This window comes from Lethenteron reissneri, chromosome 20, assembly GCF_015708825.2.
Source record: "Lethenteron reissneri isolate LAM-NWPU_2019-01 chromosome 20, ASM1570882v1, whole genome shotgun sequence".
NCBI lineage: Eukaryota > Metazoa > Chordata > Hyperoartia > Petromyzontiformes > Petromyzontidae > Lethenteron > Lethenteron reissneri.
Window position 1 is genome coordinate 15166748 of NC_083798.1, and position 13253 is coordinate 15180000.

At 47.9% G+C, this 13253-nt stretch overlaps 1 protein-coding gene across 1 annotated transcript in view; it reads left to right on the forward strand.

The window, feature by feature from the left end:
- TBR1 (T-box brain transcription factor 1) overlaps positions 1-8895 on the forward strand; it is a 39148-nt gene extending 30253 nt beyond the window's left edge. Inside the window, exon 6 of the mRNA XM_061555084.1 lies at positions 3068-8895. Coding sequence (XP_061411068.1) covers positions 3068-4043 — 976 coding nt within the window. The 3' untranslated portion in view covers positions 4044-8895. The remainder of the gene's footprint in view (positions 1-3067) is intronic.
- The last annotated feature ends 4358 nt before the right edge of the window (positions 8896-13253 follow it).

Here is a 13253-nt window from a genome sequence, read left to right on the forward strand (position 1 = left end):
CCGTAGAGTTCCATGGGGAAACATCACAATGTTGCAAGACCCTCATGGACAATACTTTTGATACTCACTCAGGCGTTGCTGGATAAATTAAGATAATGTTTATTTGGTATAACTAGGTCGCAAATAAATTTCGGTCTAAAATAGACGCTCCAAGCCTGGGGTGTGTCATTCAGACTATGTCTTCTCGACAGACCTGTTCTCTACCTGAGGACGGCTGCTTGCGTTGTGGCCGAAACGTCGTGAGAATTATTTTATTATGTTAAATTTTTATTATTTTATTATTTCCATTCTACGTGACTTTACCGAAAGAACCAACCAAGAAGATAGGTTGCAAATGTGCGACGGTGCCCGTCCTCGTGACACCAACACGAAACGATGCACTCACACATATAGTGTACACTCAATGCGCAGAGGATGTACAGACCAGTATACAAGATCGCGTTGCACGCAAGGGCTTGGTGGATCACGTAGGTTAGTTTACCTCCCAGACCCGCTGGGCAGTGGGGGTGGACAGCTGATGGCAGTACAGCAAGTGGCTCCGTCTTTCCGTCTTGTGCGACAGACTTTTTTTGTGTTATCCACTTACCTGCGTGGGTTTTCCACGGAGTGATTGGCCTGCCTTCTCCATGGAGGACTTCTCCTGAAGAGGGAGTGATCAAACGTCACGATGTAGCAGGACCCTGCATGAAAAGAGCGAGGCTTTCATGGATACAATTACACGAATGATAATTTGTATTCTGTTAATTTTACTCGCGGTTTATCGAAGCGCGAGAAATACGAAAGGGATTGAAGTTGAATCAGAAATACATTCTCAATGTAATGTTTTGGGGGTTTAAGATACCTTTTTACAAGCCAACACCACTATGCATTGTGATTGATTAGTGGTCATGTACAGGGTGATCAATTTATAGATACCTCGCTAAAACAATAGGGAAGGAATATAGGCGATTTTTTTTCAAAACCTCTACACGTTTTTCACTAATCTCAATGCACGTAATAAATATGTCAACCCTTTCCTGATAACACTCGGTCTAACAGAGCCCGTCGTATTTGCTTACACCATTCAATAAATCAGTGGGGTATCACATCGGACAGTTCCATACGCCGTGCTGCGCACGAATATCCCAAACGAGGCGGCGTGTGGGTTGTGCGTGATTGTCCCTTTGGGGCTGTGTGTGTAGTGGTGTTGGTCACCCACCCCCTCGTGCGCTGTGTCGGCCTCCATAGGCGCTCGCTAGATAACAGCTCTTGCCCCAGCGCTCTGTGAAGGCTATATGGGGGGTATTTGTCTTTGTTGCGTTGAGAGCATTGGCGCAGTGGATAGCGCACTGCGCTACGAACTTGGCTAACGTCAGTGGCGAGTAATGACAAACCCGGTTCTGGGACTTCTCCTAGGCTGACTCAGACTTAAACCATTACCCAGTGCGATGTGAAAACATCAATACTCGGGGAGACAAAGACGGCCCTCTACTAACAGGTGCTCGCTTGCAGCGCTTGTCCAAACAGTCTAAATGTCTATAGGGTGGAATCACTGTATTCGGCTGTGTTGTGTGTGACCACTGCGAGGTTATGTACATATTCATATGACTGCGCGTGTGTTTGTGTGTACGCTTGCAACTTCGTGAGGTTTTGCGACAGGGGAGTGCTGGTCAACACCAGTGGCGATTATCAGAACCGGTCCTGGGCCTCAAATGAGTACCTGGTGCGGTGTGTTAACATCGACACTAGGGAGACAAAGGCGGCTGGGCATGGTGCTGGCCACCCCACCCCATTATGTTCCGTCCGGCCTTCATAGGTGATCGCTAACTGCACTTGCCCCAACAGTCTGTTAAGGCTTTAGGGTGGGTCTTTGTCTTTGTAAATGTTTAAATTTAAGTGCAGACGTGTGCACATTTGTTGTGTATGTGGGTCTGTGGTCATGTATGCGCATACGTTTATGTATGGCTGTGTATGTGGTGTATGCATGCATGTGCACATATGCGTACATGCGTGTCCATGCGTTCGTGTTGTGTAAATGCACATGTCTCTTGCACGTGCATGATCTATATAGTTGCGTGTAAATAGTCGAGTATGCGCATATGTTTCTGTGATGTATGTGATCACACGTCTGTGTGATCACATACATATGTGTGGACGTGTGCAAATACATGCGTTTGAATGAGCACGTGTTTGAATGTGCCTGTGTCGACACGTGTGTGGTCGTGCATAATGCAGGTTGCGCATTGGTGTGTACGTGGGTGTGTTTGGTCGTGTAAATGCACACGTGTGTGCGCGCGTGCATTTGCGTTTGTCGTCGACTAAATGCATCGTCGCGTATATGGCCGTGCGTGTGCATGCGTTCGCACCTAGTCATGTGCGCATGTGGATACGCGTGGCTCTGCGTACACGTGGCTGTGGACGTACGCGTTTGTATCCAATTGTAGTTCGTACCCCGTGTGTACACTTGCACGTACGCGGTCCTGTGTGCGCACGTGTCCGTGTGCGCGCACGTGTACACACTTGCATGCACGACTGCGTGCGTGCAAATTACCTGCTGCGCATGGTTGTGTACATACGTGTGTGTATGCGTGTGTGTGATCGTGACACGGGCGAGCGCTCTGCGCTACGAGCCCAGCGACCCGAATTCGTTCCCGCTCACGGCCAAAAGCAGTGACGATTAATTATTCTCTGAGCCGGTCCTGGGCGTCCCCTAGGTCGACTCAAACGAGTAACCGGTGCGGTGGTGTATACATCACCACTGGGGAGACAAAGGCGGTCGGACGAGCCACCCACCCCGTCGTGTACCGTGCCGACCTTCATTTGTGCTCGCTAACAACACTTGCCCCAAAAGTAAATTTAGGCTATAAGTGGATCTTTGTATTCGTCTTTGCACGTGTGTGTGTGTTTGTGTGTGTGTTTGTGTGTGCGCCCTGCACGCGCGCGCACGTGGCAGTATACGGGCGGGCGCGTACGTCCACAGCTCTATCCGCTCATTATCGCACGCGACTGCAACAGGCGCGTTTGCACCTGCGCGCCCCTGGTTCCTTAACACGTGCGCGCGCGCGCGTGCGTTCGTGCCCATGCGCAGCATGTACCCGGGGCTGGACGCGGACCGTCTCACGCCGTCACCTCACGACGTCCCGCGGCATCACTCGCTGCTCGGCGGACCGCGCTACGACAGCAGCTCCCTGCTCGCCGAGCGCTTCGGCTCGTCGGCGTACAGCTCGAAGCTCGCCGCGGCCGCCGCCGGCTTCTCCGACGCCGACCGCGGTGACCTGGGCGGGTGCGGGCCGGCGTCGGTCCAGCGCTGGCTCGTGGGACCGTTCCAGCAAGCGTACGAGGCGGACACTGGCGGCGTGGGATCGGCCGGAGCGAGCAACGGCGCCGGAGTTGGCGTCGGGGTCGGGAGCGGAGCCGGGGGTTCGCTGCAGCTGCCCTACGGCCTCAAGTCGCTCGCGCTGCCCCCCAGCTCCGCGTGCTCGCTCGGCTACTACTCGAGCGACACCGCGGCGGCCGCAGCCGCGGCGGCGGCGGCCAGCGACTGGGGCAAGCCGTGGTCGAGTCGCGCTCCCCATCACCACCACCACCATCACCACCATCACGCGGCCTCTCTGCAGCAGCCGTCGCCTCTGCAGCAGCAGCAGCAGTCGGGTTTGGCGACGGCGCCTTCCGCCGTGATCGCACCCTTGGCAGGTGCGTCGCAGCCTCCGTCAACGTCGTCGACAACGTCGTCTTCGTCGTCGTCGTCGGCTGGAGGTGGCTCCATGTTCCAGGAGCTGCAGCAGATCGGCGCGGCCGGCCCCGTCCCGGAGCAGGATCTGAGGCCGGACAAGTTGCTGGAGAGTCCTCCATCCAGCAAGTCGGCAGAGTCCACGGACTCTGGGGTGTTCGAGAGCGGTGTCGGAGGGGTCGGTGGGGGCGGCAAGAAGCGGCGACTCTCGGGGGTAGACGCGGAGTGCGTGGCCGTGGCGAAGGGGGGCCCCACGGGACCCCCCGCCTCGACCGATTTCGAAAAGAGCTGTCTGAAAGATGTGGTGTGCTACGGCTACTACGGAGCCGAGTAGCTTCGCGGTGGTCATTTGCCAAGCCGCGAACGCGATGGCACAACGATGACATTGTATACAACACAAACACACACACACACATGTACAAGTACATACAAATGTATACAAAAAAATAAGGAACTGTGTTAGTAGTACACAAGCACAAACATAGATATATTAAAGATAAACTCGCCGCAATCGACATTCACGCCCTTAAATAATGGATCTAACACTCTCTTACATGAGAAAACATATATAGAATGGTCCCGTTCTGAAGAAGGGTAATTTCCTGAAACGTCGGTATTATATAATTTTTTTGTTTGTCCAGCCAGTTCATTTGTTTTTATTGTAAGGCAGTGTTAATGACAAACGCAGTGGTGTTTTTGCAAGATTTACGCGCACATACATACATACATACACACACTCATTCTCAGTGTTGATGGGTGGCCTCATTCGTGTTACACGGCCTATGCTGATTGTACGATGTCTCGTTGTGTTTACAAATTTATCGCTCTTCATATATATAGTACATTGTGGCAGTATTACTTTAGGTCGTTGCAAAGACGTGCTCGATTTATATATACAGTATACGGTATATACACACACACACGTATTATTTCTGTGAGTTTTGCAAAAGATGAGACAGATTTCTCCTAATAATACGGGCGTTTGATTTCATGATTTTATTACTAGATTGTGTTTAACGCAAACGATATATCGATTTGAAAGTGGGTGCAGTTTAATGTAAAATCGTCAACATCCTTTAGAGTAATTACCCATGAAGTTTTCCGGAGAAATGCGCTAAAATATACCGGACACTTGTAACACTAAGTGGGCAATTCGTTAAAACAAGAAATTGTCTTTAAGCCTTATGTTACTAAATACATCGACTCCTTCCTATTGTACAGCTTCGGCAGTAAGCAGCTCATATAAGACGACTACGGGGTTTTTCAAGAGACGGGAAATCACTTTTAGAACATAAACATTCGATTATAAAAAATAATAATTATGAAATAACTCGCATCCCTATCGCAATCCATTTCTGGATGAAGGCCTTTCGTCGGTAGGTTGCCTGGCCATACTTTACCACGTTGGTCAGTACCGGTTGGTGAAAGGTTAGATAGCCTAAGACCGGTTCTGATACCACATAAGTCGCCCCAGTTTATAGCGCTTAACCACTGGAGCGCCACTCCACTCCGATCATTTACACCTCGGCCTATCTGTCACGGACACCACTGATAGGTGACCTTCTTGCTGACAAAAAAAACCGCACACAGCCGCAGAGGTTTGTAAAGTGTTGCTTTGTATTCGTGGCTGTGTGCATAGTTACACTTAATTAAAAACTCAATTGCGTGAGTGGTAGCTCGCTCATCATAACCACGAATGTGATATGTATTCCCTTACAAATGTGACTGCATGCGTGCACAGTACACACACGTGTACGTATAGATACTACGCGTGGATCTCACAACCGCGAGTGCAGGAGCCTGGACTCAAAATCAAACCTGAAAATCCAAGACATGTATCTCTATCTCTCTTCTCTTTTCAATGGTGAAAACGCGTTCGTTGTTTATTTCGCCTGTAATTATGTCGAATTCTGTTGTTTTTAAATGCACTTTATTTTCGCACTGTTAACCCCCGCCCCATAACAAGAGTAACGTGTGCGACCGATAGCTGAATAAAACTATCGTCATGTGCACAGCCCAAATAGTAAAGCGGTAGAGGACGTTCACCGCTTGTGTCGGCTGTTCGTCGGGTACACATTTACAAAAAAATTAAAATTAGCCGTCAATTACTCGATTCAGATGAGACGTACCAAACATCCACACCACTGCTGGTAGACCAATGACCCAGTTGACTCTTGCTAATTAGACGAATCCTGATCCTTTGATTTGTCACCTGGTTAAACAAGATCAACTTGAAACTTGAGTATCGGCTCAAGGCTGACTGGCCGCAGCACTTGATAGGTCTATGTCATCTCGTTTTTGTTATAATAGGGGTAGGCTGTAAACTGCAGTCAATGCACCACGGGGCTCCGACAGCCCCTAAGCACGTGTCGTCTATTTCCAACCACATATATTTAGCATATACAGTACAACACTTGCACGCTCGTGTACAGCCCTTTTGTCAATACACTGCTGGATGAGACTTCCCAAGCGTCACGTGCGGATCACGTGGTATATTGGAGGGTCTAAAATCATTTCTAAAATAAGTTCTAAATGAGCTTAAGCGGAACTTTTCTCGATAACCTGTAGCATAATCAATGTTGCTCAGTCGAGCTCGTTGAAGCTCGATCATTGGTTGCACACACACACCCGGCTGTACGCGTGTGTGTGCGCATGTGTGTGTGTTAGTGTATGTGTGCATGCAAGCATGCCAGATATATGCTATTTTCAGGGTTATATCGGCGCATATCACCTAATAGCAGCAGCAGCAGTGTTACATTTGAGAAATTAGGCTTATTGCTGTCAAAGTGCGCCAATTTAGTTCGCGAGCATCATATTTCCGTAGCCTATATAAAGCGTGATTAACACAAACATCGTATAGGAACAGTATGTGTGCGCGTGCGTGTGTCGCACATTTGAAATCATCTACTCTAATGTTAACACACGCACGGTACGGTACATAGGCGTTGTGAGGATAGCACGCGTGCAGCGAGCGCTGTTCGATGCTGCACCGATGTTTTCGCTGAGCGTATCATCAACATTCGGCACGTGTACAAGCATACAACACATATAATACCGCTACGGTGACTCGTAAAATAATAATACTCGTAACAATACTCAGTCATCATCTTCGTCGGCATCAGCAGCCACGATACGTTGTCCCACGTGTGGATTATTCTGCGATGCAACGATCCACCTAGCATCTACCTGGACACGTGCTGATTTAATCACTCCATCTCCTCCATGCTCTCCGACGCGTTCCATCTATTTGGCTTCCTGCCACCGTCATTTTCTTGGACATCGAAATACAATAACGATGACAGATGGTCGAGACAAACTACGGAGTGGCAAGCCAAGGGATGGCACGTGTCTGCTTATTGTGTCTCAATAATGCTGAGTAGAAACTGCGTCCCGTCGTGATGTTTGTTTTGCCATATTGGAAGGAATTTGTGACGAAAAGAAGCAACACGAAAATAGTTTGGCAATTGTCCGTTATAGTTCCATGTAAGTGTATGTATGAATATATGTATTTATTTGCGTTGAATTATCATGTAATCAATGAGACAGTAGTGGAACTACAGCGCTGGAAAGAGAACCTGACAATGACAACTACTGTATATATACAAAATCATTTGGAATTATATATAGTGTCTGAATGGGGTCATATCTCAAGACGATATACAGGAACGGCGGGGGAGGGGGAGATTTATTCTATAAAGAGCAAGAGGCGATCAGTCAAAAGACAAAAAGGTTTGTTTTGGAGCCTGGACTTGAACAGGGGTAATGGAGTCGACAATACGGATTGCTTTGGGGGTTAATCATCATTCGGACTTTTATAATTCCTAAATTGTTTCACGCGACAGAGCGGTGTGATCCATGATTTAATCGCCATATCGAACAATACGCACGCGTTCCTCCGATTGCAATTTCCGTCACCGTGGAATGGCCCATCACGGCGATAATGGATGGGTTACGGCCCATTGTTGGCACCGTTGACACTGGGGCAGGTTTCCACCAGAAATGAAGCCATGCGCCAACAACACGTTAGATGTGCCTGACACCCTCGAAATCACTGTACACCCCACGTAGTGTGTGTGTGGGCGCAATATACAGCGTGTGCCATTCAAGGGTGGAGTATGGTGACTGCAACAAGCCCGTTCCTCCTTGACGCCGTGAATCTTGCATGTCACATATCCGCGTGAAAAGTCACAGAGCCCTTATAATATAAAAAAGAGTACACACAAAGATGCCCGCAGAGCCGCCGGACAAGCTGTTGTCTATCAAGTGCCGATGGTTACAACATGACACATGGTACTCGTGCAAGGCTGGGTCGACCCAGGGGAGGTCCAAAACAGGTTCACGTATTACTCACCTTTTGATGTGTTAGCCACGGGCAGGCGTTGAAACCACGTCGCCGGTGCTTGTAGCACGACCGCTCCCCAAACAGACACACATGGAGCAACGACACGAAGGGTCCCCATGTAATCTTGTAGACTGTTGGGGGCATGGACCTATTAAGGCAGGTTCGGTATACCAGAAGATGTTGGGGCCTCCAACCACGCTCGGCCACTTTTGCCGTCTGATGTTCACGCTGCATTGGCTGCTTGTTTTAAACCACACACTCACACAAATACACACGGGTCATATACACGCGTCTTACCGAGTCTCCAGAGCGCAGAACGCCACTCCGAACCACGTCGTGAGCTGAGGTTTACGTGATCACGCAGGTTAAAAGTCACGATTTCGACTGTTCGGAAAATGCATCGCGGGCTTGGACGATGGCCAATGGTCGAGAATAGTGACCGAGTTGCAGCCATGGAATGGAACGCGTCCGAGAGCACGTCCACCGAGGGAGATGGAGCAATTACATCATCTCGTTGTGTGGCTGCTGGATGGATTGGGGCATTGCGAGATCGCGGTATATGGCGGCGGCTTGGAGCGGGCTTCATTCAGCAGTGGATTGACTGTGGCGGATTTCTATATGATGTACATTGTGTCTTAGTCCAGATGCATCTCACGAGTACTGGCGTTTCGGATGTAGCACGTGCGCATGACTAGAAAGCACCGACAACTGGGAGGGTATACACAACCATATAGTAGTGTACTGTAATGGTTACATTATAGAAGACGGTCAAATGCAGGGGGAAAGACGTTGGGTATTCAGCCTAGACTTCAACTGGAGCAGGGAATCGGCAGCACGGATTAAAAGGTGGTGGGTGGGTGGGTGGGGGTGTAATTCCAGACTGTAGAAGCAGCAGCTGAGAAGGAGCGACCTCCCATTGAGCGGGCGCCCACTGTTCTCCAGCAAATGCAATCAGAAAAGCGCCCCCGTTTTTATACAAGGGGGCCCCCCTGGAGAGCACCTCTACAGCTGCTATTGCGAATAGCGTTGTACGTCATAACAAGTGCAGGCAGCTATAGAACACGTCCGCATGTGCGACACGCGGCCAGGGTTACTGGGATGCTCATTTTATGATTTTCTCTTCGGTTGTTTTTGTTTGCCATGGCGTATACGTTTGTTAGTATTCTCATTAATTGCTTACGCGCTTTTACATTACACTAGCAATTGTTTCGAACTGTGTAATAGTATAACGAGCGGTATGCTGTGTACATAACGTTAAATGCAGTATTGCAATGTTACAATACCAATATACAATACCATATCGGAGTATTTATATCAAGTATAGCGTAATGATGTTGCGAGCGCTTTGATGGCTGTATTATTAAAGGTTATATAGTGCCACCAACTCTGCATGAGTCCACGTGTTGTGTTTCTGCTCAGAACCTTTGGTCAATCCACTGCTGGATGAAGGCCTCCCCACGCCGTATCGGTCATTGGAGTTCGTGTTTGACCACGCTCGATTGTGCTGCGTGGTTGGTGAAGTGAGGCATGATTGGGTCCAGATACCACTCGCCACTGATGTTAGCCGTGGCGGGGAATTTAATTCGAATGGCCGCGCTTCCTCTCCCAACCGTTATATGTATGTATACCAAACATGTATTTAAAGTCACAGGATTCAGTTTTATACTCATCTAAAGAACCTCCGCACCATACTCGACCAGAATATGTCGTTTGATCACCACGTGCAGAATAGAGTCAGAGCATGCAATTTTCATATCAGTGCTCTACGACACATTCGACCACTTTTGAGTCGTGACATAACCAACACGATGACCTGTAGCATAGTATCGATAAGGCTATAATATTGCAACTCACCACTCTACGGGACGTCTGGCAAAAACATCACCAAGCTGCAGCGTGTACAAAATGATTTAGCACGTGGCCTGACGGGTACCGCAAGATCCGAACATGTCCATCCAGTCCTCGACGAGCTGAATTAGCTACCGGTTGCCGAAGGAACCACAACACCTTGCTGATCTCGTCAAGGTGCATAAACCATCACGCAAACTCCGGTCATCCTCGCAGCGGCTTTTGGCCATCCATCGAACAAAGACGGACACCGCATCGCGTGATTTCAGATGTGCTGCAGCGACCGTCTGGAACGCTCTTTCTTCCGATATTAGGAAGCCACTGAACCTATGCAATTTTACATCTAGATTGAAAACTATTTTATTTAGAACTGATTTTTGTGTTTAGCTTTTTGTCCTTCACCCGCACCTCTGATTAGCACGGTTGGCTACGTACGGTGCGAAATAAGTTCAACATACATACACTTACATAGGGATGGATGTAAGCACATTGCCGTACCGAACATTCTCAATATCTTATACCCGAAACTTTTGACACAGTCCTTTGATCTCAGTAGAAACAAAACTACTGCAGTAACCTACATCATGCATGACAAGTACAAATAAACAAACATACAATACGTTTAATTTGAAATAAAGCGCAACAATAGATGACAAATTGGGGGAGCGGTGTTGTGGTGGTTTGCGCTCTGAGTCAGGCGAATGGAGTTTCAGTCTTGAGTGATAGATTTAAACCGTTTCAGGTCACCCCACCTCTTTCACCAAGCCACACTGACGAAGGGTGGAGAATTATGATCAGACAATCCCCCATCACCGGCATGGCGTTGGGAGGCCTCCATCTAGCAGTGGATAGAATATGACTGCGAATTATTACGAGCGTTACAGATACGTCTCAAATCTGTAAGGCTGTGTTTTAGAAAAAGTACACGAAAAGACGCGGTAAGGACATCCCGTCCCAGCAGACAGCTGCAGCAAAGCTTACAATTATTTCCGATGTTAATACGATGTATATGAGAACATAATTACATTTAATTACAAGACTAATTTGCTGCATTGGTTATAACTGAATACTTAGTATTCATTGCGCTTCATTACAGGTTGTGGCACATATTGTCATCAACACTTGGCGCTTTTTATTTAATAATACTAAAGAGAGAGAATACAATGAACATATTCTTCCAAGGCATATGTGCTTTCAGGATGTTTTATTAGCGAAAACATGCTACTTGTGCTGCACTTACGTGAAGAATTATGTCAAAAAGAAAGCTACGTTTCTCATGGGTCGAAGACGACGGAGCCGTTGTGTTAACACATTGCCTTAACACGTGATTCAGCCTCTTAAATCCCCCGCCGCCTCTGTCCACCCAGTCAGTGGTTTATAAACAGGCACGCCACAGTGAGTCCGATCGGGAGGTCGTGTGTCGTGGGGCAAAATGTAGGTGTCCCCACCCCTTTCTAGATGTCTGGTCAGCGTGTAAGAGGACTTTATAGGTTAAATGCCATCCATAGGGGCTCTCTAGAACTCCTTCTAGTGGATGCCCTCCGTCAGTAGTGGCGTGAGCTCGCTATTTCAGGGCTGCATCTGTACTTCATGTGATGTACAATATAAGGGTTTGATACCCTGCACATATTTGGAAACTAAGGCCACCAACTTATGGCTAAACACAAACTTACCAACATATTAAGTAAACCAGGCAACAACATTATTCTCCAGCTGAGATTTTCATATCCACGGCTATTTCCACCAGAATGTAGTCCTTCGTCTGTGACCAAATGGCACGGCTTTGGAAGCTCATCAGGCTGTGAACCGGGATGATGCTTTTAAGGGTGAGCACCATACACACGCAGGTCGTTCGATGCTGCGAGGCTACGTGGTGATCAGCAAGGAGCAGTGCATTAATATGCATTGTTGTACTGTACTTCTATGCTCTCACGTCCATGCTCCCCGCCGCCACCAATCCGCACTGGAGGATGATCAAATAACACAGGCGTGGAGAGGTCCTTATCCAATGGTCAGAAAGACACACGTTTAAGCACGACATACTCCCCAATGAGGGACTGACACATCGTCGATCCAGGTATCTTATTTTGGGCCGAGTTGATCTATAGGAAAGCCACATCAGGCTCAGATAACAGTAATTCCAGGCGCGAATGACCATTGCCAGGGCTCGCACCTGGATTGCTGGAGGTGTATATGGTAACTGAATTGCCCTGCGTTAACATCTCACCTCGCAGTGTAAGATAAATGATGGCTTGTTTTTCAAATGGCGCACGTATAACAATGCACGCCATATCTATCAAGTTATCAAACCAATATTACATTCTCACAAATGTGCGGAATTGTATGTGCTGTACGTGTTGATATTTATGAATTAAAAAAATATATACCCTGGCGGTAAAAGACAATGGATAGTATCGCGTCGTAAGGCGTCAGCCGCCATCTGCCGGATTCTATAAAAAACTGCACTTATGTAAAAGGTTGATCGATGCGCTTTCAGTGTAGCTTCGCGATGTCCATTCAGTACAACAACACCAGGACCAACGGACCATTAGAGGCCAAGGCGCTGGGCTCCGAAGAGTGTTTGTTTGGGAGATAGGCGGAAAGGTGGAGCCCATTTCATTCCTTACACCAGGGCACATGGCAACCACAAATGGTCATATCTCCACCTATCCGAGTGTTAATCAATCTTCCATTCAAACGACAATGCAATATTTACACATCGTTCTTAGTAGACGATGGGTATAATAGTGAAAATGAAAGATGCACGACATCAATAGATCACACCGAGTCAACAGGCCACGGTCTGCAGATGAGACTCGTGATCTTGAAACCAGTCCAGAGTTGTCCTGCTGAATGACACGCTGCTTAGTAGTATTGTACCAACGCGTCATTTAGTGATGGACTACCAAAGTGCCATTTTGTTCATATGTGGTCAAACAGACTCTTATATGTTCATGTTCGCTTTAAAAAGGAAACTTCAATGACAAAATTGCTGGCTTCTGTTTTTGTGAATAGGTGAGTATCAGAGTGATAATAGACGCAAACGGCGATTTCTAGACAGCGAACCATACGATTGTGGTAATTGAACCGATCCTCTGATTCAATTACCACAACAGTGTGACATCACTAAACTTTTCTTTTTAAAATCACAGTTTCTGAGCACATGACAACCCGCCAAAAACATTAAGCAGCCAGCCAGCAATAAAGAGCACTATCATTTTTTTTTACTAAAGTTAATAGCGGTCCTTGAATTGAGCTAGGTCGTAAGAGCGCGGGGGGGGGGGGGTCGAGACGATAGGAGGGAATTCCAAAGTCGCAGAAGCGTTGTGACCCGCAGTGATGGTGGTTGAACAC